General features: G+C 38.2%; 6 protein-coding genes across 12 annotated transcripts in view; 3 read left to right on the top strand and 3 right to left on the bottom strand.

Moving 5' to 3' along the window:
• Positions 1–30: 30 nt before the first annotated feature.
• Positions 31–4368, bottom strand: LOC139817176 (protein DENND6A). Of its 2 annotated transcripts, none has more exons than XM_071785050.1 (10): positions 4110–4368; positions 3655–4006; positions 3260–3581; positions 2859–3131; positions 2568–2753; positions 2238–2485; positions 1974–2164; positions 1646–1911; positions 1333–1545; positions 31–1253 (listed from the first exon to the last, which is right to left on the bottom strand). In XM_071785050.1, the coding sequence occupies exons 3-10, from the start codon at positions 3407–3409 to the stop codon at positions 1053–1055; spliced, it is 1728 nt and encodes a 575-aa protein (XP_071641151.1). In that variant the 5' UTR covers positions 3410–3581; positions 3655–4006; positions 4110–4368; the 3' UTR covers positions 31–1052. The 2 variants fall into 2 exon arrangements, with proteins under 2 accessions (XP_071641151.1, XP_071641150.1); XM_071785049.1 differs by having other exon boundaries at positions 1646–1914; positions 4110–4363.
• A 25-nt stretch (positions 4369–4393) lies between these two features.
• Positions 4394–6537, top strand: LOC139817179 (uncharacterized). Its single transcript, XM_071785058.1, has 2 exons — positions 4394–4679; positions 5172–6537. Exon 2 carries the CDS (start codon positions 5236–5238, stop codon positions 6373–6375), a length of 1140 nt encoding a protein of 379 aa, XP_071641159.1. The 5' UTR covers positions 4394–4679; positions 5172–5235; the 3' UTR covers positions 6376–6537.
• LOC139817174 (oxysterol-binding protein-related protein 9) lies at positions 5868–12811 on the bottom strand. Of its 2 annotated transcripts, none has more exons than XM_071785047.1 (13): positions 12440–12811; positions 12077–12292; positions 11526–11750; positions 11369–11444; positions 10944–11027; positions 10723–10840; positions 10454–10563; positions 9073–9102; positions 8830–8992; positions 8447–8721; positions 7962–8356; positions 7538–7765; positions 5868–7451 (listed from the first exon to the last, which is right to left on the bottom strand). In XM_071785047.1, exons 1-13 carry the CDS (start codon positions 12557–12559, stop codon positions 7359–7361), a joined length of 2133 nt encoding a protein of 710 aa, XP_071641148.1. In that variant the 5' UTR covers positions 12560–12811; the 3' UTR covers positions 5868–7358. The 2 variants fall into 2 exon arrangements, with proteins under 2 accessions (XP_071641148.1, XP_071641146.1); XM_071785045.1 differs by having other exon boundaries at positions 10944–11033; positions 12440–12810.
• Positions 12812–13285: 474 nt separating this feature from the next.
• LOC139817173 (WD repeat-containing protein CG11141) lies at positions 13286–18149 on the top strand. The gene is made up of 10 exons (XM_071785044.1): positions 13286–13656; positions 13988–14217; positions 14318–14473; positions 14556–14687; positions 14773–14933; positions 14998–15133; positions 15209–15509; positions 15594–15756; positions 15878–16740; positions 16821–18149. Exons 2-10 carry the CDS (start codon positions 13993–13995, stop codon positions 16931–16933), a joined length of 2250 nt encoding a protein of 749 aa, XP_071641145.1. The 5' UTR covers positions 13286–13656; positions 13988–13992; the 3' UTR covers positions 16934–18149.
• A 65-nt stretch (positions 18150–18214) lies between these two features.
• Positions 18215–19568, bottom strand: Atpsyno (ATP synthase subunit O, mitochondrial). Of its 2 annotated transcripts, XM_071785061.1 has the most exons (4): positions 19427–19568; positions 19169–19213; positions 18857–18967; positions 18215–18774 (listed from the first exon to the last, which is right to left on the bottom strand). In XM_071785061.1, exons 1-4 carry the CDS (start codon positions 19445–19447, stop codon positions 18331–18333), a joined length of 621 nt encoding a protein of 206 aa, XP_071641162.1. In that variant the 5' UTR covers positions 19448–19568; the 3' UTR covers positions 18215–18330. The 2 variants fall into 2 exon arrangements, with proteins under 2 accessions (XP_071641162.1, XP_071641161.1); XM_071785060.1 differs by lacking the exon at positions 19427–19568 and having other exon boundaries at positions 19169–19261.
• Positions 19569–19625: 57 nt separating this feature from the next.
• Positions 19626–20598, top strand: part of LOC139817182 (uncharacterized) — a 30272-nt gene continuing 29299 nt past the window's right edge. For 3 of the 4 annotated variants that reach the window (XM_071785068.1, XM_071785067.1, XM_071785062.1), the window contains exon 1: positions 19626–20094. The gene's annotated coding sequence lies outside the window, so the exon portion shown is untranslated. Of the gene's footprint in view, positions 20095–20274; positions 20399–20598 lie in introns of those variants that run through there. The other variant, XM_071785064.1, reaches the window with a different exon arrangement.

Below are 20598 nucleotides of genomic sequence, written 5' to 3'. Positions count from 1 at the left end.
AAATTGTAGATATAAATATAATAATTCATCTTATATATATGTATTAAAATAAATTTTTATTATATATACGCATCGTTTGTACCAATATTTACAGATCTAAAAAATGTATATACATCGCTTAACATCTCAATCTCCACATATCCCATTTGAAATTCATGCTTATTTTCATGAGATTACAATTAATTATTGTTAACGCTCACTACCCCCAAGTAGAGTATTTATCGGTACTTGATAACAAAAAAGATTGCTGCATATATAAAAAATCATTAATCGGAATGACTTGGTCGAGTAGAGGATGGAAGCTATTGAATTGACATTATGAAAAAAAATCTAGAAAGTCTATTAATCAGTCAAGCTTAACATAGCAAAGTAAGATCACATAAATTTACGAAATATCATGTTTCTGAGTATAAAAGCGTTAAATACGTAGCCCTTTGAATACCGTGGATGCGTTCAACGCATTTCCTTTTTAATTTATCTACGAGATAATTTATGTACAAATAAACTCATGTATATAAAAATATGTATAAATAAATAATATCAGAAGTATAATTGCAGAAAAGGCAAGTATTTTTAGTAAATTCAGTTATATGTCACGCAATCTCTCGATATTCAAGCTCGATGTGAAAAAGAACATTGTTTTTTATCGCCAGCTGAGTTCCGACCATTCGCAGAACATTCAGTATTGTTACGTACTCAAAGGGTTAAGTGATATGATTTAACACGTAAGAAAATGTTTTCACGATTAATTTCTGTTTTATATACAGTAGATTTACTTCATCAACCCGTTCTGTGGCGAGTATTTCGAGTTGCAGATTAAAGTACGTATAATCCTCTTGTAGCACAATATAATTCATCGTATATTCAAACTATAACTGTGTAACATGCTTTCTCGCTCATTCGTTTACGTTATAAATAGGAAGGAGACAGAGCATTAAAATTCTCTTAACATATTACGTCTTTTTGAGTTGACTTAAATTACGACCCCCGGCTCTTAAAAATATACAAATATAACGCTAGCGAGTTTTGTAATTAATAACATACTCGTACTGTCAAGATTCGTGTCTTAAAATTACCTTTAAATCATCCGGCAATACATGCGTAATGTCATTTATTCTCTCTCGCAGTCTCTTTCTTACCGAATTATCGATTGGTACGTCATCGATGCAACTTCTCTCCAACTTCTGGCGAATTCTAAGAATCATATCGACTATTTCCACCTCTTGTTTCCCTTGCACCCACGTTTTCAAATCCTATCCATGATTAATACATTGATAAGAACTCGTAGAAGCGTGAACAAATGTAAAAGGGGAAAAAAATCGATATTCGTACCGCCTGCGACAATTTCTCCAATTGTTTAACTTGCAACTGCTGACTCAGCTCCGTATATCTTGTGTGGAACCATCCGGAGAAGTTCGGCGATCGAAAGAATCGTTTGTACAGTCCTACCCAATCTCCTTTTATGCCTGTAGTTAATTGGGGGCCGGAGCTACTTAAGCTAGCTAGGAAGTCATCTGGATTGAACATTTGTGGTGTAGGAGTTGCCTGGAAAAAAAAATCAACATCATCGTTATAAATTATTCTATAATTTGATGATAATATAAATTGATTCTATAATTATTTATTGCCGGCAACTGATTTGCACCTTAAAGGGTGATATGTTCTTTTGCAGTGGCATAAGGGTCGCGATGTATCTCTCGAGCGGAATCATGAAGCTTTCCGTTAGCTCTATCAAGTGACGTTTCAAAAGCGCGGTCTGCACTTCGCCCGGCCGTTTCGTTTGAATGCCCCTGAACAGTTTCTTCAATATAGTCTTGTCTTTTTGCAGGAAGGGCTTGTACTGTGTGTAAACGCCAGGCTTCGAGTCCAGCACCTTCAGATTTTCAGATCTCTTGATTTTATATTTCTGATCTTCTGAAACATCAAGTCGTGTGAACACATACCACTAACCCGTTAAACCCCGTAGAACTTACCGCTGTTATTGCCGTTACTTATCCGGATGATATGCGGCCAGTGTTGCAGAGTCTTTGCGAAGAATGGATTCGTCACGCCCAGGATCACAGCAGGCGGCGACGGAGAATCTGTGGTATACTCTTTGAATTCCGAGTCGTGAATAGTGAAATACGGGCGATGATCGGCACAGTACTTCAACGGCGCGATCATACTGGAAAACGTTTTCCGATTATATATCGTCGTTGTCGATATATAACGAGTCTCAGACGTCTTTTGGCACTTACGCTATAAGCGCTTGAACCATCTCGGAACACGTGGTCGGCGAGCCTGCCATTACAACGATTGGCTCGCTAAGAAGCACTAGTTCCCACAGTAAGTGCACGTAACTAACAACACTGGCTAAGCTCCGGAACATGTCGCCCTCGTATGCCGATGTCAGCATCAGTCTTCGCGTTGCGTGCACGTTCGGTGCATGCTCCATGGCGGCAATCGATGGAACAGCGGCTTTGTAATTTGAGTTTGGAATATATGTCTGAAATAATCATGTTCTTTAACGCACAGAGAACATACCTCATATGTACGCGTTAACTCGCGTAACTTTTATATCCGTTTACCTGAAATAACACTCCAATGAGAGGTAAGTGAACTATCTGGCCCGGAACTGGAGGAGGCCAGTGATCAATCTCGCGCACCACAGCCTCCATAAGCGCTGTTCCAGCCTCGAAAAATTCCGGCGCGATCAGAGCGCATAATTCACCGAACAAATTGACAAACGGCAGTTTTGTAATTATGACAACGCTCTGAAAGCACGATATTATACAATTAATTACAAATTAAATAAATTGCAGTTTCAATTTATTGAAACAACCGTTTCAATTATTTCAATTTATAGAATTAACACATACCTTTTGAAAATATCCTCTTGGCAACGACTTATCCTTCACTTGCCGGAAATATACGTATCCCCAGTAATAATCTCTATCGGTTTGTAGAAAAGAAGGTGATTTCCTGTCGTATTCTTTGATGGCGTTAGTTTCTTGCATCATTTTGCCACTTTGTCTTATTCTTACGTGATATTGAGTATCTCCCATACATCCAGAATTGGAGTCGGGAAAGGCTAAGTAACAGACATTGGATCTCTCTTGCTCCGACAGTTCAACATGATTCGGATAAATTGCCTGTCACATAGAAAAAGAAGAAATATTTGCAATATTTACACGACAAGATTAGCGAAAATGTTTTGTTATATTTCGTTAGTTAAATATTAAAGACAAGAAGATAATAAAGTTTCTGCCTCGTCTCACACCTCTATAGCTTGACCCAACTCAAGATCGAAGGTAACGATGCACATACAATGCACCCAGTTACTAAAACGTTCCCATTTTTGATAAGCTACCTCCTCCTCGATAACCTCATTATCCAGTCCTTTACTTGTTGAGCAGGAAGGAACTGACATTGTTCTATTTTCTACTTATCCCGCTAATCTAGTCACTTGTCTCATATATTATTACGTGTGTCATTCATCGTTATACAACATGATTATCTTTAACTGCATTGACACTTGCACTGGCACTTGACTAACAATTATGTCATGTTACAATAGATCGCATGAAGATTCTGAATATGAGCTGAAATAGAAAAACCACCTCAATATATCGTAAACGCAGATCTTGAAATAAATTCGTGACAAGACTGACTTACCACTATACATATATATTTGCATACTATATATGCATCAACTCTCTATAAATGCATAAATCTCTTCCAGTTGTTTGCGCTAATCCTCAATCGTTCTCTACGACTACGGCTAGTCTCGAAATTCTGTACCCTGTTTGGCGATACTTAAAGAAAGTTAAATCCACATATATATACGTCCCGCTCTCCAGGAGCTGAATAGAGCCTTCCCGCTTGGAAGGCCGAGTCAGAGGCTGGTCCAGCCAGGAGTAGACACGCTTAACGCCACGCGGTGGGTGCGTTTACTCATGTCGTTGCACTTGGCTGTGCACGCACAACCGTTGAAACCTCCATATGTTTCCCGACTCCGGATAACAATCTGTCGAACAATACAGAAATCCAGCTCGCGGTATGATCGACGCCGAGGGTGATTAAATCGTTCAAGCGAGATAGCTGTGCACCTTGACATTCGCGACACTCACCCTCGCCCTGTCGAAGAGATTCTTCATAGCGTTTGGATACCAGCGACCAGATGTTTATAACCTCCGTGTGACGGTCCGCGGTGCCCAAGAATCAGCCTCGTACTCGTCTCGCGCGGTACTTAACGTGAATCCTCCTTAACGAGCTACTTCATTCCTCTGTGATCAATTACTACCATCACGTCCAAACCTGGGACCTCACGGTATATTTCTTATTTCTCGACAAACGCATCAACGGGCTACTTTCGAGAGCCTCTCGACTAATAGGGAATTCAGTATTCAGTTTTCAGTACGCATTGATCAAACGAGAAATGCGGAAGCGGGTTGGTGTCCATTGGTGTCTCTCGCAGGTTCCAGCAGCGTTACCTGAGAAAGTGGTCCAGGAAAATATAATTTGCGGATGTGAATACGGAAGTCATTGAATCCATAGATTTCTCTCCGCTAAGCCCGCAAGGAAAGAAGATACTCATATAAATTTTTATTTTATATCGGCATTAGTGCATTCATAACCTCACATTTGAATGACAAGCACGTGTCACATGGCAAGATGTGCATCTGTGAGGTGTATCGTTAGTAAGCATTTTTTTATACAACTGTAAATAGCTTGCGTTATTGAATAGTGTATATTTATTGCATATTATTTATTATATACTCAGTATATTAATTATACTATATGTTATTTAATATACTGACTAAATAGTATTTAATCCTAGACAGACTCACTGGGGTAATACGTTACCCTACGCGAAATTCAAATTCGCATCATTTCAGCCAAATTTTTGGTTCTTTGTTTTGTTTTTCGAAATTTTTTTACTGTTTTTTTTTTTACTACCGCAAATTGATGACTACTATCGTCTTCCCTATTAAACAACAAACAAAATTATCTATTATAAAGTTTTCTAAGAACATTCTGGAAATATTATACACGCGGTACAAGTTTGGGGTAACGTATTACCCCAGTGAGTCATTCACGTATGAGAAAATTAAGTGAGTCTGTCTAGGGTTAATGTATCAAATATATAAATAATAACAAAGGGGGAATCATATTTTATATTGTACTTCCAGAACTGTGGAATGATGCATTACTGCTCCAGAATAATGCGATTTTATTGCTGAACGATATGAAGTTATGGAGCTTATAACGTTAGAGTTAAGACCGCTCTTGCAATCCTGCAACGTATTTATTTCCGTGCGGAAAGATCTCTGCTTAAGAAATGTTCAAATTAAACTCCTGGAAAGTAACATAGTATTAACAGCAGAAGATTGTAGGATAAACTTTTCACTGCCATCTGTAAAAGTCCTACCTAATTCCCTGTCCATGTTAAGCATAATAGACAATTGGATCTGCTTCCGTCTACAAACGGCTCCGTCGGAATCTGCATTCGGGTCTTTTAGCACAGAAGTGATAACCAACTTGAACAAATCAATTCGGTCGAGCAATTATTTGCAGCCTATTTTAGATGATATCAAATTAGTATTTGAAACATCAAAATGCGTTATGCTATGCGCCTGTTGCAAAAGTGTTATCTCAAAGTCGATTAGCTTCCGGAGGTTTCTGCCATTACCCGACACGGAGTACGATTTCGACGAGTGGTTTTGTTGTAAACATAATTGCAACACCGTCCCAAATAGTGTGCAGCCACAGGAATCCGATTACTTATACGGCTCTTACTTTGCCGCGTTGCATAAAAGTATTTTCGAAAACGATGTATGTACAGATAATAAAACGTTGACTTGTAATAAATGTTTGTTGCACATAGGAATGTTTCATGCATATGGTTTATTCAAGATATGGAACTGTTGCGTAGATTATAAACCGCAGAATGACGCGTTGTCTACTGTAAGTGCTACCGATCCGCTCAGTGATTTTCTGATAATTGTAACAGATTCGCTGAGCGAGATCTTAGGAGAGGAAATTGTTCTGACAACGTCCGTTGGTAAACAGGCTCATTGTCTTTCGATAAAGCCAATGGATTGCAAGCTAAATTTAATTACGGAGCCTGATCACGCAACGGTCTGTGATACTGACACTATATCCTTACAACAGAAATGCGCTGCCAAAGTTTTATACAAATATGAGACTAATAACAATTCAGTTAGTACAATTTCTAATTGTTTGAACGTTAGATATCACGAGGTAAATTTGCTTATAATAGAAGCTGGATTAAACTACTTGTTATCATCGACAAAACGACTGCCTCATATTTATAGAACTGCTGTTACAGGCTATTTTCTTGGTTATATCGTCTTACGAGAAATCGCGAACTAAATCAATTTATTGTCCAACAATGTTAATTTTTATTATATATTTTGTACACCTATTTTTATACGCAATAAAAAGAATTGTCTAACACACATGTTCCTCATAAATAAGCATAATCCACTTCCAAAATGTAATAAAATAACCCATTAAATAAACATTTGAACAGTTTATGATTTATTAATTTATTTGAAGGAAATTAATTTGGAAAATAAGTATGTGGGAACATTATTCGTACTTATAATTACAAATAAATATAAATTTAAGTATTATTATTATATCGTTTTGTGTGCATAAGAAATGCATAAGTTTATTTAAAAAATCCATTACGGAATTCGAGCCATTCCTTACATATTGGAAATTTATTCTTGCCAAATGACAATTCCGAGATTGCGCAAAAATAATAAATTCTATAATTAGAATATCGTGTTATTTACGTCCATTAGTGACATCGTAAAACAACTTTTTTATACAATATGGCATGCAATCTATACAATATGATGTATACAGGTTTGCGTAAATTGTACATACATATAAATTTCTTTCCTGATAAGAAATTACAGCGTCAATAAATGTTACATATATAAAAAAGACTTCACTTACGTACACATACTTGAAATGTGGATATAATAGAAGCTTACGATATCTGTGTGAAATTATTTCAAGGATAAAAAAAAAGAAGATACAAGTTTATATCATAAAAATTCATATTCTATTATTCATATTCTATTATTGACAAAATATTTTTATTAATTGAAACTTAAAACTTGATACGAAAAGTAAAATAGTGGATAATATTGCTTTACCTCTTTCCTAATTAAACTAAGAATGACTATTACGCATAAAAATATTTACCGAAATTGTTCAAACATGAAAATGTGTATCTTCTGAATTAAGCCTGATATTACAATTCTTACAGGCAGTAGGCCACGATTTCTCTTCTAGTATTGTGCTGCATCTAAAATTGTCGCGTAATACACATGTATACATAGTTAGGTAACATTCGTTTGATCGCTAGAACTGTGTATTCTGTCTACAAGAGGTGTTATGTACATCCAGCCACCGTCTTTGGTTTCCTTAAAAAGCTGTTCAACAAGAAAACAAAATAATTGGTGACAATTATGCGACCGGCAAATGAAGAGCATCAAAAGCATAAAAATCGTTCGCTTACTTTTGTTTGCCACGCTAGATTATTCTCCTTTCGAAGCCGCGCTTCTTCTCGTTGTTTTTGCTCGATTGCACACTTGGCCGCGGTAGCTTTATCCATATCGTTGATACGTAGGCCAACTGTCACGTCACGCCAAACTTTTCGTGACTCACATTCATCTTGCTCGCATACTGTTTTGACCAGTTTTCTTTCCGTGTTGAGGTCTCTAACGTCAGCGAACATTTCAGTCTTCTGTAAGAAAAAAAAGGACAAAATATATTTTTTAATGATAATCAGAGATTTTGCATCCACGAATGATTATATAATATACATTAATATCCGTTATTCACAGTAGCTTGCTACATAGGACACACGAATATCCTAATTGTCATTGCGGCGTTTAATCTAATTAACGTTACGTTAATACCATTCCAATGTTTCCACTTACACCATCCGACGTCTTCGCTTCCATCGCTCCGCTCCATTCTCCGTTTATAACAAGAAACGGCTTTTTATCTCCCGCTTGAAAGGCTTGGCATGTAATTCGATTCCGTTTACCGCCGTAAAAAGGTTTCGTTAAAAAATCTACTGTCGCATGGTAGCCGGTCTGCACGCAACTTATCGTTACGGTTCCTCCTAGCTCTATCCACGGTATTGTGAGGATAGATCTGCCGTAACCGTTAGGGAAAGTTAAAACGTATTCCTCCCCATGTTGCAGCACGTTTACCCAACCTTTTCCCACGTTGTGTACCCCTATACTTAAACCCAAGAACTTGCTCTTCGTCCAAACGTGAGCCCCGAAACTGATCTTTTTTCCAACATGCTCGGCATAAAATGCACTAACTGCAATCAAACGGTATGATAATTAGATAAGTTATTTCGTACAACATATATGATTAGATAAAATGCTGGAATAAAAAAACATTTCCATACCTGGTGGATGGTGAGAAACTTGTTCAGCGACAAAAGAAAGTTGATTCTCTTTGCACCACGGTACAGGACCGTCCGATACAAGCTTGGTAGCAGAATCTACAGCGTTATCAGAGGGACTAACATTGGGTATGTTCCAATGACACCGAAAAATTTCACCTAGTATCGGATTATACGGCTTCTTAGCCACGCCAGATTTACGTCCGGCATGAAAGCTGCACAAGTACCAGCGAATTACTTGCACCATCCTTTCTCGAGGTGTAGGCATATCTGCAATGCTAATTCAGGAAAATGGATCAGGAATATTATTTTCAAAAACTTATTACAAAGCGTTGAGATGCGATTATATTATTGAACAGTCTTATTAACTGGATAATTGGAAGTACCTTACAAATTGATCGGGATGAGCAAAGTAATCTGCGTACATCTCAAGGAGTGACCTGCGCTCTAGGATAAACGTTGGCAGGGCAACCCTCGTCAAGTCCATGCCGATCTTCACTTGGGACAGAAGATGAGCTACGACTGAGCCATGACTTTCCATGGAATCCACTGTAGATGATAAGAGTAAAAGAAATATCAATATACGTTACTTCCTACGATATCTTATGCTTGAAAAACGTATTACGTACTTTCGGTTTCGCTTTCTTCTTCGTAAAGAGCTGCAACAGATACAAAGTCACGGTTTAAATTAAATATTTATAAGAAATGCGTTCTGGATATTGTCGATTTTAGCTTATAGGTCTCCATAACAATAACATACAAACAGTATACAAAGGGAGCATTCAGGAACCTTAACCTGAATTTTCTATCGCATTTATACCAACGGCACGCAAAAACTTACGACTTGAAGTTATGTCCAACATATTGTCTGGCTAAGATAGACCAACTAGTATCCATTCCTAAGCCCCTTAGTCCCAGGATCGAATTGTTTTCTATTAACGCAAAGTACTCCGTTGGACACGTAAAGGTAAACAGCGGAACGTAAAGTTCCACCGAAATTCTCCTTCCTCACTCGTCATTGTGTCAATGAAACATGATCTCTTTCGTTCTATTTATTCAGCACACTTTGAAAGAGACACGGGAACATTCGCGATTGTGTCTCGTCTGCGAAACGTCAACTTATACGTCAAAAAAGCGGAGTAGTGCCCACGATCGGACAGAGATCAATAACGGTCACAGTGGATAAAACAGACGAGTATACTAAACACAGCCTGCATTATCAACGACGGAATGCGTGTCTTTCGCAAAGCCCGCGGTACCTCCGAACGATTTCGACTAAATTTTCCCGTTATTTACTTTATACAAATAGATGCGCAAAAAAAATTCCTTACAAATCCCACAATCACAGAGAGATATCCCCACCTTATCTTGCCACTCGAGTTTTTATATAACGTACTCAAATGTAAATCCACAAATTCCGGATTGATTAAAAATCACGCATATATTTGAAAGAGATGAAAGTAAACTTTGTGCTCCTAGAATAAACGTACTTACCTTCCATTTCCTGCCAACGACATAAGGAAAAGAAATTGCACAGGCTTGTATCTTACACAAATTATTTTGTAATATGAAATTTGTCCATGCCCGTAAATGGAGATTTTGATCTTTAACTAGACACGTGAATATTTCACACCTAAGTAATTTAATCTAAGTAATTTAAAACCTTTTTCGAAAACAAATCTATTATGCCTAGAACACTCCTCAAAAAAAGCTATTAGCGAAGGCAGTTTAAGGAAGCAAAACTATAGAGCCGCGGGACTAAAACGTCAGCTCGCTACTAGTTGACACAGAACATGAAATACCTACCTGTCTAGTTTTAGATAACTAAATCTACAAGTATATGCAATTTTTATTGAAAAATATTTATTTCTGAATCATTTGTAATATATTATTTTGATAAACGTGACGATTGTGCTGGGAATAATTTTGACTAAAACAATAGGCAGCAAATGGAAAAATAAAACTAACAGATATAGCAAAACGCATATCAAAATGAAAGTATTGACTCACCATCATAATCTACTGATCCGTCGCCTTTGATAGGCGGCAGCGGCGGTTCTTTGCGTTTATCTCCCGTGGCACTGTCCATAGATGAATGTAATCGCTCATTATCTGAATATCTAAAAAAAAAACATTTATATATTATTGAGCTTTATCGGAAGAACGCATACAAATGTAAGCTCTCTAATACAAAAATTTACCAATTAATATACAGTAAAGACCGCACGCGTGAAAAAGGTAACGATTCTATTTTCACATAGAGATTAACTTATACTTGCAGCGTAATATGATTCTGGACTGCCGGAGTTGGTATTTCGTCCGCGGCATCGAAGTAATCGTCGTCCTCGTCGGAAGACGAGTACGAGAACTGTGGTACTGGTAAATCTCTATCTACAACTAAAGATGCAAAATGACACTTCAGTCTCATTTCAGGATTAAGATCGAGACAACTCTCATTTAATTAATATGCAGAATGCAGAATAAACGTTGCGACATTTACCATTTGACAATGTAGATATTCTCGGTTCCACACATTCGGAGCCCAACTCGATGCCGGTTTGCACTGTCGCTTCTGGAGTACTAGCTGCAACTAAAATTGAGTTTTTAGAGATGTAGTTTCTCACAGGCATAAGTCCATTTATTAAAAAAAAAAGAAGATAAACACAAATGTTTCTCGATTAGAAAAGATCACGAATAATTCCTCTTTCCTCTTAATATTTTCGAAGCGAGTGAATCTCGAGCCTTATCTATCACCGAGTTCGTAAAACGCCGCTCTATCTTGTTTGTTCTCATTTTTATCATTGTTATTTGCGGCGAACCACCTGGACAGTTTTTTTTGGAGATAAACAGGTCTTTGTGTGGGGTAATAAGACCAGTCTTGAACAATGATCTTGTAACCGAGTAACACCATATTGGAAATCTTACCGTGTGAAAGCGAAGGTGAGACGTGCATAGAATTTGACGGTCCTCTATATATTCCATTAACAGGTATCGCCGTATTCTGGAAACATCATTCAACACATGTAAAATCACAATTACAATAGGATACATTGGATATATAATAAAGCGATGCAATAAATACCTTTGCAATTTGCAACTGGACAATAGTATGTTTAACAGAATTAAGCATGGCGTTAGCTTGCGACAGAATGGCAGAATACGTCTTCTGCTTTTCCTCATCTTCAGCCGCATCCCTTTTACCTTCAATCAGTTTGATCTGATCGATCAAGAGTTGAAGATAAACATCAGCTTCGGCTACCTTGCGATCAAAATCTTGCTTGGGCGGAGACTTTTTAGGATCCCATCTCTGCGACAATCAATTCTTACCACTGTACATCGAGCTTTATGAAGTTATGACATTATTTTATTATTCACTGTATACTAAGGGCGATATATCGTAGTCAGATCTTATATTTCAGATTGTCTCAAGTTTATCTGTAGATGCTGTATGATTCGTTCCCTTGGCTACAGAGTATCCAAGGATAAACTTAAAATAATCTTATATATAAGATCTGACTATACCGACCTAAGGATATAACAATTGTCTTTGTTTCATGTGTATAAAATATGAGCGTGTCTGCATTCATGTAGAGGCCTAGATAATCATCTAGGCCTCTACATTCATGTACATACCGTATGAGAGTGGCGCAGTATCGTGTCTTCCAAAGCACGAACCCAGCGTTCTCTCTCCTCGCCGTTGCGCGTTTGAAAATGAAACGTCTTCGGATCATCCTTGCAGGAGTTGGTCGTTATAGTGAACGTACTGTCGTCCTCGTCGTCGATGCCAATAATAGCGCCTCTCAATCGCACACAACCGCGACGCGCACCGCGCATCATCTTCTCCTTGCTCTGAAGGGGAGAAAACAAAAGAAGAGGAAATCAGAGAGATAACCTAAAGGGTCACCCGCTCGGGACGAACAATGGAGCGCTGGACGCGCGATATCGCAGGTGGGAAACGGGAACGCGATGCGCTCGACGTGTCGCAGGTGTTCTTACCGTGTAGTATGACAGAAGGCCCGCATTGTCGTCCAAAACAAACCATCGATACTGCCACCCGTTGACAACGTTCGTCCACTTGCTGAGCGAACCCTCCATCGTCGACATACCTGGGTTCATTGCCTCGCCTCGCCGACTCCTACCGATTTTCGCGTGTCCCACAGCGCATATCTCAAGAGAATCGCGTGTAGGCTCCGGTATATTTATAGCGGAGTAACGGTAATATTATCGCGTCATCCTAATCTCGGCGTTCTCGGCTACAAATCGCCGCATCCCCGCGATCTGCCTCGGTAACCTCGGTTGGGTTCACATGCCAACAAATCTGTATATACGACGCATTCCAACGCGCTTTCATGAAGAAGAACCGTCGTCCTAAGGCGACGTTCATAGGCGGATATTTATAGGTGATTTCGAAATCCTGAAAGATTAATTTAATATTTAATTGATGATTAACTGTATGCGCCAAGCGATATCTCTGTGGTATTTTATCAACACGCGGATAAAATTACAAAGACAAGTCCGTATGCGAAATTCAATATGCGCGTTATACGTAAAATAAATTAAATAAAAGTAAAAAGAACACTACAAGCTACTGTATAATTCTTTCCTCAATAGCTTATAATATTTAATTGTCATTATGCAAGTTGAAATATTACGATGCTAAAGTTAATTTTTTTTAATGGAAGAAATTCTTTCTAAATAAAAAAGCGTACTTGCACATTGGCCAATAGTGAATTTTTATACATTACGTTTACAAATTTCAATTTTTATGTAATTTATAAATATACATTAGCGTTTTACCATCTCGAGAAATGAATGTGGCTATGTAGTTTCTGCGTTCATGAATGGATACGATGGCGCTACGCTACGAAGCAGCACGATTTCAGTTTTCAGTCTTCTCTCTGCCACGTAAATTGACATAACTGTCATAACAGAAGAAAGAGAGAGAGAAAGATAGAATCATAGAATTTGGATGTGTTTTCCTCATTCGCGATTCGCGATCGGTATCGATAAACACATATATGCAGCACTGTGCAGTGTGCACCACTGTGCACACGTAACCGCGAACGCTTATCCGTATAATGAGACTCTCACCCCGCGTCAGGAAGGAGGAAACGTAGCGTTTAAAGGGAAACGGAGAGAAAACGAGGAGCCGAGAAAGAGGAACGCCGGTTGTGCTCCGCTTTTCCACATCCCTCGTCCTGACTAAAGTGGAGGTACTTTCTGAATTTAAGCTGCGGTAACTTCGTTCAACGTAAAAATGCTCCGTCTTCGCTATCGTCGTCGGCGTGGCAATTAATTATCGTACGCTTAGAAATTATCAATTAAAAATCCACCGCTTTCTCTTTACAATGAGGGTTATAGCGTCACGTATAGTTTTTTCACGTTAGTGCTCGAAACTCTTTGGAGAAATTCGCTCTCAAGATTGCGGCGGCAGAGCTTTCAGTCTTTTATGTCTGCAAAATATAATAATGTTATTATCTAAGGACATAGTTGTCGTCTAAGTATGGTATAGTAATGATGTTATAATACGTGAAATGTTTGCAGTGATAATGACAACACCTATGTGCGAGGATGGTGGACCGTTGAGAGAGTGGGCGCCGCTCGCCGTCCTTTTGCAACAGATACCTGCCAAGATACAGAATGGCATTTTCACGCAGGACATCAGTTTCACCTGCATCGATGCACTGACCGAGTTTATCGCCATTGGAACTAATCACGGGCTGGTTTACTGGTACAACAGGGAGAAACAGGATCTGCAGAGACTACGTTGCGAGGTACTTGAATAATTTTTTTTAACTTTTTAAGTCTACCTTGTGGAAAAATTGAGCCTTAATCGATTTGATTGGGATAAACATCTTTTTCCTCTTGTCGCAGAATGTCAACTCCAAAATCACGAGTGTGCAAGTGATCTCCACGGTCGATTACATGGTTGCAGCAGGCAATGAACACGGCGTCGTTACAGTTTTCCAAATTCCTAAGAATCCGCCGGACTCATTGCCAAACAGTTTAAAGCCGAAACAGAAGAAACAGGTAAATTATAAAAATGAAACTTGTACATGTACATATATATGATGTAGAAACAATCTATGAATATCTGTTATTTTTTTATAAGGTGGAAAGGTACAGTATAAGTGGCTTACATAATACCGCGGTGACGGCAGTGGAGTGGTCTAAGAACGGTATGAAATTATTCAGTGGAGATAAAGACGGTTTGGTAGTTTTAACGGAGATTGATTTTTATATGGTAAGTAGATACCAAAAACTTCTTCCTGACACCTTTCTTACTTTCTCATAAATGTATCTTGACATTTTATACTATTCCTTTGCAGCATTTATCCAAATCATCGAAATTGCTGAACGAGAAATATTCTGTGGTACAATTAAGTTACCAGCAGGGCTTGCTAATAGTCTCAACGACGTTACGTACAATTTTAGTGAACAGAAATGAAAATGGGAAAGTGATACAAGTCGGCCAAAAAGAACGTAAAACGTTAGTATCTTCGTACTCGTTATAGCATAAATTAAAGAAATATAATGTTATGCTGTTTTTTTAGATTAGGTAAGCTAGGAGCGGTGTTCGGTTCTCGGCAAAATTATGTACAAGAACCGGTAATCTATGCAAGTAGGCCAGGGTTACGTTTGTGGCAAGCTGATAAGGCTGGGACTGTATTAAAAACGCTGATATTTAAGGTATTAAGCTAATACATGTGCATTCATACTGAATCTCATTGTTGTATTTTATCAAATCATGAATATTCTGAAAAGGATGCAGTTAGATCGGGTCATACAGAAGTGACGTTATTAAATCCCGCACCCGAAGGGTCGAGGAAGAATCGTGGCGAGCCTTCATTCGGCATCGTATTACCGTTTTGTGACGACTTGTTAGTAACGTACTGTGATGACGTAGTCTATGTAGTAAATCCAAATACTATTGCAATAACATCGATCATAAATGATTTACGGCGCGTTACCGATGTGGCTTGCACTAAAGACGAAATATTTATATTGGAAGGAGAGAGAAATATTTTGCGAATTGCCTATTATCCGGAAAATGATATTTTTACAGGTGAGCGCAACTACTGTTTTCAGTTAAACGCAATTGGATGAAAAATTATCACGCTGAAATTATCTTTGAATTATTTTCTTACAGAAGAAACAAGAAATACATTGGATCCTTTGTCGTCATTTGCTGAATACAGTAAACCTGTTGCTAATGGTATACTAGAATTGACATCGAAATTAAAGGAGAGTAGTATAGTGCCAGCTATTCCCTTTCCAAAAATCAATCCAACCAACATTATTCAATCTGTAGGGTAAGTAAAAGATTATTTCCAGAATAAGTAAATTATATATATGTATACATATAAATTGCATCACGTAGAATTAAAAGAATAATATTTTTTCAATATGATTGACCAACTAATCAAATTGTAGCATTGTACCAATTGTTACTATTGGTACTGACGACAATGCGATTATAAACGCGGAAGAAGCTGTGGAAGTGCCGCCAATAGTTCCAATAGATTTAAATACACAACTCGTAACCGATATCAACGCAATACCGGAATACAATAATAGTAATAGAATAAGAAACGCGGAAGACGTGAAGAGCAACGATCGCCGAGAGATATTTCAAAGAATTGGCCAACAGGAATTTGAGGATGTCGTTTTCACGCCTGAAAGGAAGCAAAGAAAATCTCGGAACAAAATAACGAACGGAAGCGAGAGTGTCACAATGCCAGACGGTAACACCGATCATTTGTCGAGCAGTCTAAGCACTGATCACGTGAACGCCAACAAGACGATGACGACCCATTCCTCTTTAATGCAATTGAGCCTCGACGATGATTTTATATTGAAGTCAGATCGAGATTTAGAAACGATTCAACGGGATGTGGAGAACAAGGAGAAATTGTTAGCAGACGTTCTGGATTTTGATTTGTCCAAATATATGACGAGCAGTCGAATAGACAGGGATGATTCGAGTATGTCAAATCGTATTGATACTATAACGTGCATCAATTGTAATGTACACTCCAACAATGTGGTGAACGGAGAGGAACCGATCGCGAACGAGGAAAATGAAAATGTCGAACAGAGCGATTACACGGGTACTGAATCAGGGGAGGAAGATGTTAGTTATCGTACCGAATTGAAGCTATTAGAAGATCTCGAGGAATGCAGAAAGACTCTTTTACAAAGTAAACTGAATGACGCTCCATTAGTCGGTAATAGTTTCGTCGATATTCGACAAAAGGCGCCCACGAATCGAGACGAGTTAGAATACCAATTTAACGGTAAGTATAATTAACGGATCATCGAGAACGTGGTATCTGTGCCACACGAATCGTGAATATTAGAAACTATTTTTTTGCAGCTTTGGCAAAGGAATGCGCCACAAAGGAATGCGTTACAAAGGAATCCGCTGTTCTCGAGGAGGAAGAAGATTGGGTTTTAGTCAAGGATGATATACCATCGGTTATGTTTTAAGCAGAAGTCGTACGTAGTAGTTGCCTCGCGCGTCTTGTACATATGTCAATATATTATTAAAATAATTAGACAATTACGTGATATACACAAAAGCGGCTTTGAAATAACGAGTAAATTCTTTCATTACGAATATTTATTCTGTTGGGCATGTTCCATTGATCGTGAAAAGGTTAAACTTTATTCCGTTAGTTATCAAGTATCGATATTGTATAAATTATTAGACGATAGAAAAGTATTGTTTAAAATATTTTATAATTTTGAATGTGTGTGTCAGGCAATGAAATGAATTATTGTTATAAAATAATATGCATTGAAGTCCTAAGATATGCAATTATGATCATTCTCACTAACTAAGTAAAATTGCATTTCGCAATTATTATCGAAATTGGAAGATAATACTAGTCACCGCTTGCATATAATATTTTAACATAATGATTGATGTGTTTTAATTATTAATTATGTGTTATAATTTTTAATATATTTGTGATTAATGAATTTAACCTTTTATGAATCGAATATTTTGTAAAATATAGTTACATTAATTCCATTATTTGGCGTAATATCTAAGTTCAGTAATCGCCTAGGTCTATGATTTGATTTGTTAAAAAATATATGTAACGTGTTTATATATATATTTTTACTATTTTGGGAAAGCTATGTATAACGCAATTCCTCAGGTGTATAATATTTAACACATTTTGCATAATCAAATAGTATTTTTACACATCTTACACCTGTCGAGCACACGAAGATATATCACTGGTATGATATATCACCGTCATCCAACATCTTATTATGAATTGTTACAATTTTTGTTTGACAAGAGTATTATATAAGTCTACATTCCAGTCTACACCCCACCATTGATACATTTTGGTATTATAATTTTGTAAGTTTGTATCAGACAAATAGTGATCTTTGAGACACTAGGCTCAAAAGTGTTTACACTAACATTTACTTATTGCTCTGTCTCTAGTTTGTATGGCATATCTCTGTTTGAGTGTAAGAGAAACAGAAAGATTATATAACATGTGAGAACCTTATATCATGTGGCTCCAAAGTATATCATTTTGCCACGCATCATTAATACACTTCAAGATACGAAAAGTTAAATACAAATTATTGTTAATGAATAATTAATCATTTACGTAACTGTATTAAGTGATTAATGCTTTATCAACTATAAAAAAAATAAAATCACAGTTTTAAAGTAGAACTACATATGCTCATATATTTTCCTATTGACATATCCGTACAGTATAAAGAATAATTATTGGAGACTTAGATTAATTGATTGTACAGTTTTTATTTCTGTCCGATAATTTACATGATACTCGAATATATGAGTTTACTTCATAGTAATAGTTTACTTCATTACTTCATATAACTATGCTTCATTACACTGCGGTTTGGATGAGGTCAGTGTACATTTTAATTTTACTAGCGACGCTCATGTCTACGTATTTGTCATCTACCGATACGATCATACCGCCGATGATGGAGGGATCTACCTTGGCAGTGAGCAAAATGGTTTGACCCTTCTTCACTAAACGCTTCAGCGTTGACTCCAGTTTCGCCTTCAGATCGGCGTCAAGCGGATTTGCGGTGATCACCTCGCATACCACTTCCCCTCTGTTAGCGGCCATGAGCATCTTGTACAAATTGATGACCACATTGAGTTTCGGCAATCGGCCGTTCTCCGCGAGTAACGTCAGCAGATTTCCGGTGGCTGGATTCACGCCCTTGCTTCCGATGGCTTTAAAAATATCCACCTTAGCTCTTCGCCTTATCGTGGGATTGTTTATAAAGTCCACCAGCGTAGCATTCGTCTTTAAAAGACCCTGATTCAAGCACAGTTACAGATTAATATCCGAAATGAACTGATATACGTACACAACTTTTCGTTTACACAGACTGTCATACCTGGAGACTGATCAAGTCCTTCTCCACCTCGTTCAAAGACTTCTGTTTAGACGCGGCTGAGAAAAGAGCTGTGGCATACCTGCCTTCTAATCCAAATACTTGAATTGGAGGCTGTAATAATACAGGAAACAGGATAAAGATAATCGACACACTCACAATAAACAGACAATTGTTTACAGAACTTGTATCATGAAATAGTGCAATAAAATGGAGGAATTAAAGTAACTCTCTGGAAATTCATATGACCGAGCTTGTCATCTATCATCATGCAGAGGTACGCAGTGGTCGCTTGTCGAAAAACAATTTAAATACCTTCACCAGCTTCTGCGCGGCAGTCGACGTGGAGAAGGTACGTGCCTGAAACGAGAGAATCATCCGCATTATTGACATTTAATCAAAACGAAGTGGCGAGATATCCATACGAACGTGTGTCGTATGTACAAGCAACAAACATTTCAATTTATGTGAAGATATACGTATCGTAATTATTTTTTTAATCGCGAAGGCTAAAGTAATTTTAATGTCGGGGCAATCCAGGAATGTTTTAGCGTCATAACGCAATCTACTCACAATTATTCTACCAACAGACATCTTCACGGGTCTCGACGACGATCGGAGGAGCGAGGTACGGGTCTTCACTCGGCCTGCTCGGCCACCATTATATAATGCGAGAGTGTGTGGGTGTAGGAATCGTACGAACCGTTTGCGAGTATTGCAGGCGGCACGCGGTACCGGCCAGTCGCCAACACCCGCCACGTTTATGGTGTAATCTCTTCAAGGCGGACGTCGGTACGCCTCGTTCGCGCGCGTCGGGACGCGTATGTATGTACGCACGAAATACGCGCGCGTCGTGACTCAGAACCGTGTCCAAACAGTTTAATAATTACGAGCGCGTAAAAAAAAGGAAGTTTGCGACGCCCGTAATCAATAATCGGCCGTAAATGTCGTCGATTGTAGGTTAGATTCTGGGTGGAACGGAGCAACGATCTTCCCTGCGAAAGAACCGAGGATCCGGTTCGCCGCGCGCGCGCTAGATGTCGCGAGGGGTTCGCTCGCCGAGTTACCGTCCAGGTATTCGCGGCGCGTCTCGGGTTCGAAATGCAATTTCGCGCTTCTCGCGTTACATTCTAATGCGTTTTGCGCTCTCGTTAATCACGAATTCGCGCGCGTGTTAATCGAACGAGGTCGCGGAAGGGAGGAGACGAGAAGGAGGGTGACGAGAACGTGACGTTCTTTCGGTGAGTTTTCTCTTTCCGATTTTCCCGAACTTTTTTTTTTTAAATTTGTCGAGGGTGTTAGCCCTCCTCGCGACCTCGATTCTGGCGAACTGTATTTGAAAGTTGTATATCCGTAACATCGTGCGTCTTGTCTTAGCCGAAATGAGCGACGAAGAGGGTTTATTTTTCACTCCCTTTATCAGCCTTCCAGCAGCAGCTCCGATTCAGGAACCAACCACACGGAAAATGAAGAAGCATCAAATCAAAACTTGTGTATTCAAATCAGAACTTACATATTCGTGTATACTCAACAGTCAATCTTCTTGTAAGAATTTCAACTTTTTTTTCACCGTTAAATTTGCAGTGTCAAATTAAACTCATTTTAGGTCATTTTTAATTATTCCTGTAAATCGCCACTGCACCTACTCAATATATCATTAATTTATTAACTAAAACAATGCCAATTCAAAATAATACTGTTTTGTGTTGAAATAATATAAACTTCGACATATACGTGGTTAAAAA

Source organism: Temnothorax longispinosus, chromosome 8 (genome assembly GCF_030848805.1).
Source record: "Temnothorax longispinosus isolate EJ_2023e chromosome 8, Tlon_JGU_v1, whole genome shotgun sequence".
Lineage (NCBI taxonomy): Eukaryota > Metazoa > Arthropoda > Insecta > Hymenoptera > Formicidae > Temnothorax > Temnothorax longispinosus.
This window is presented reverse-complemented; position numbering and strand designations above follow the sequence as displayed.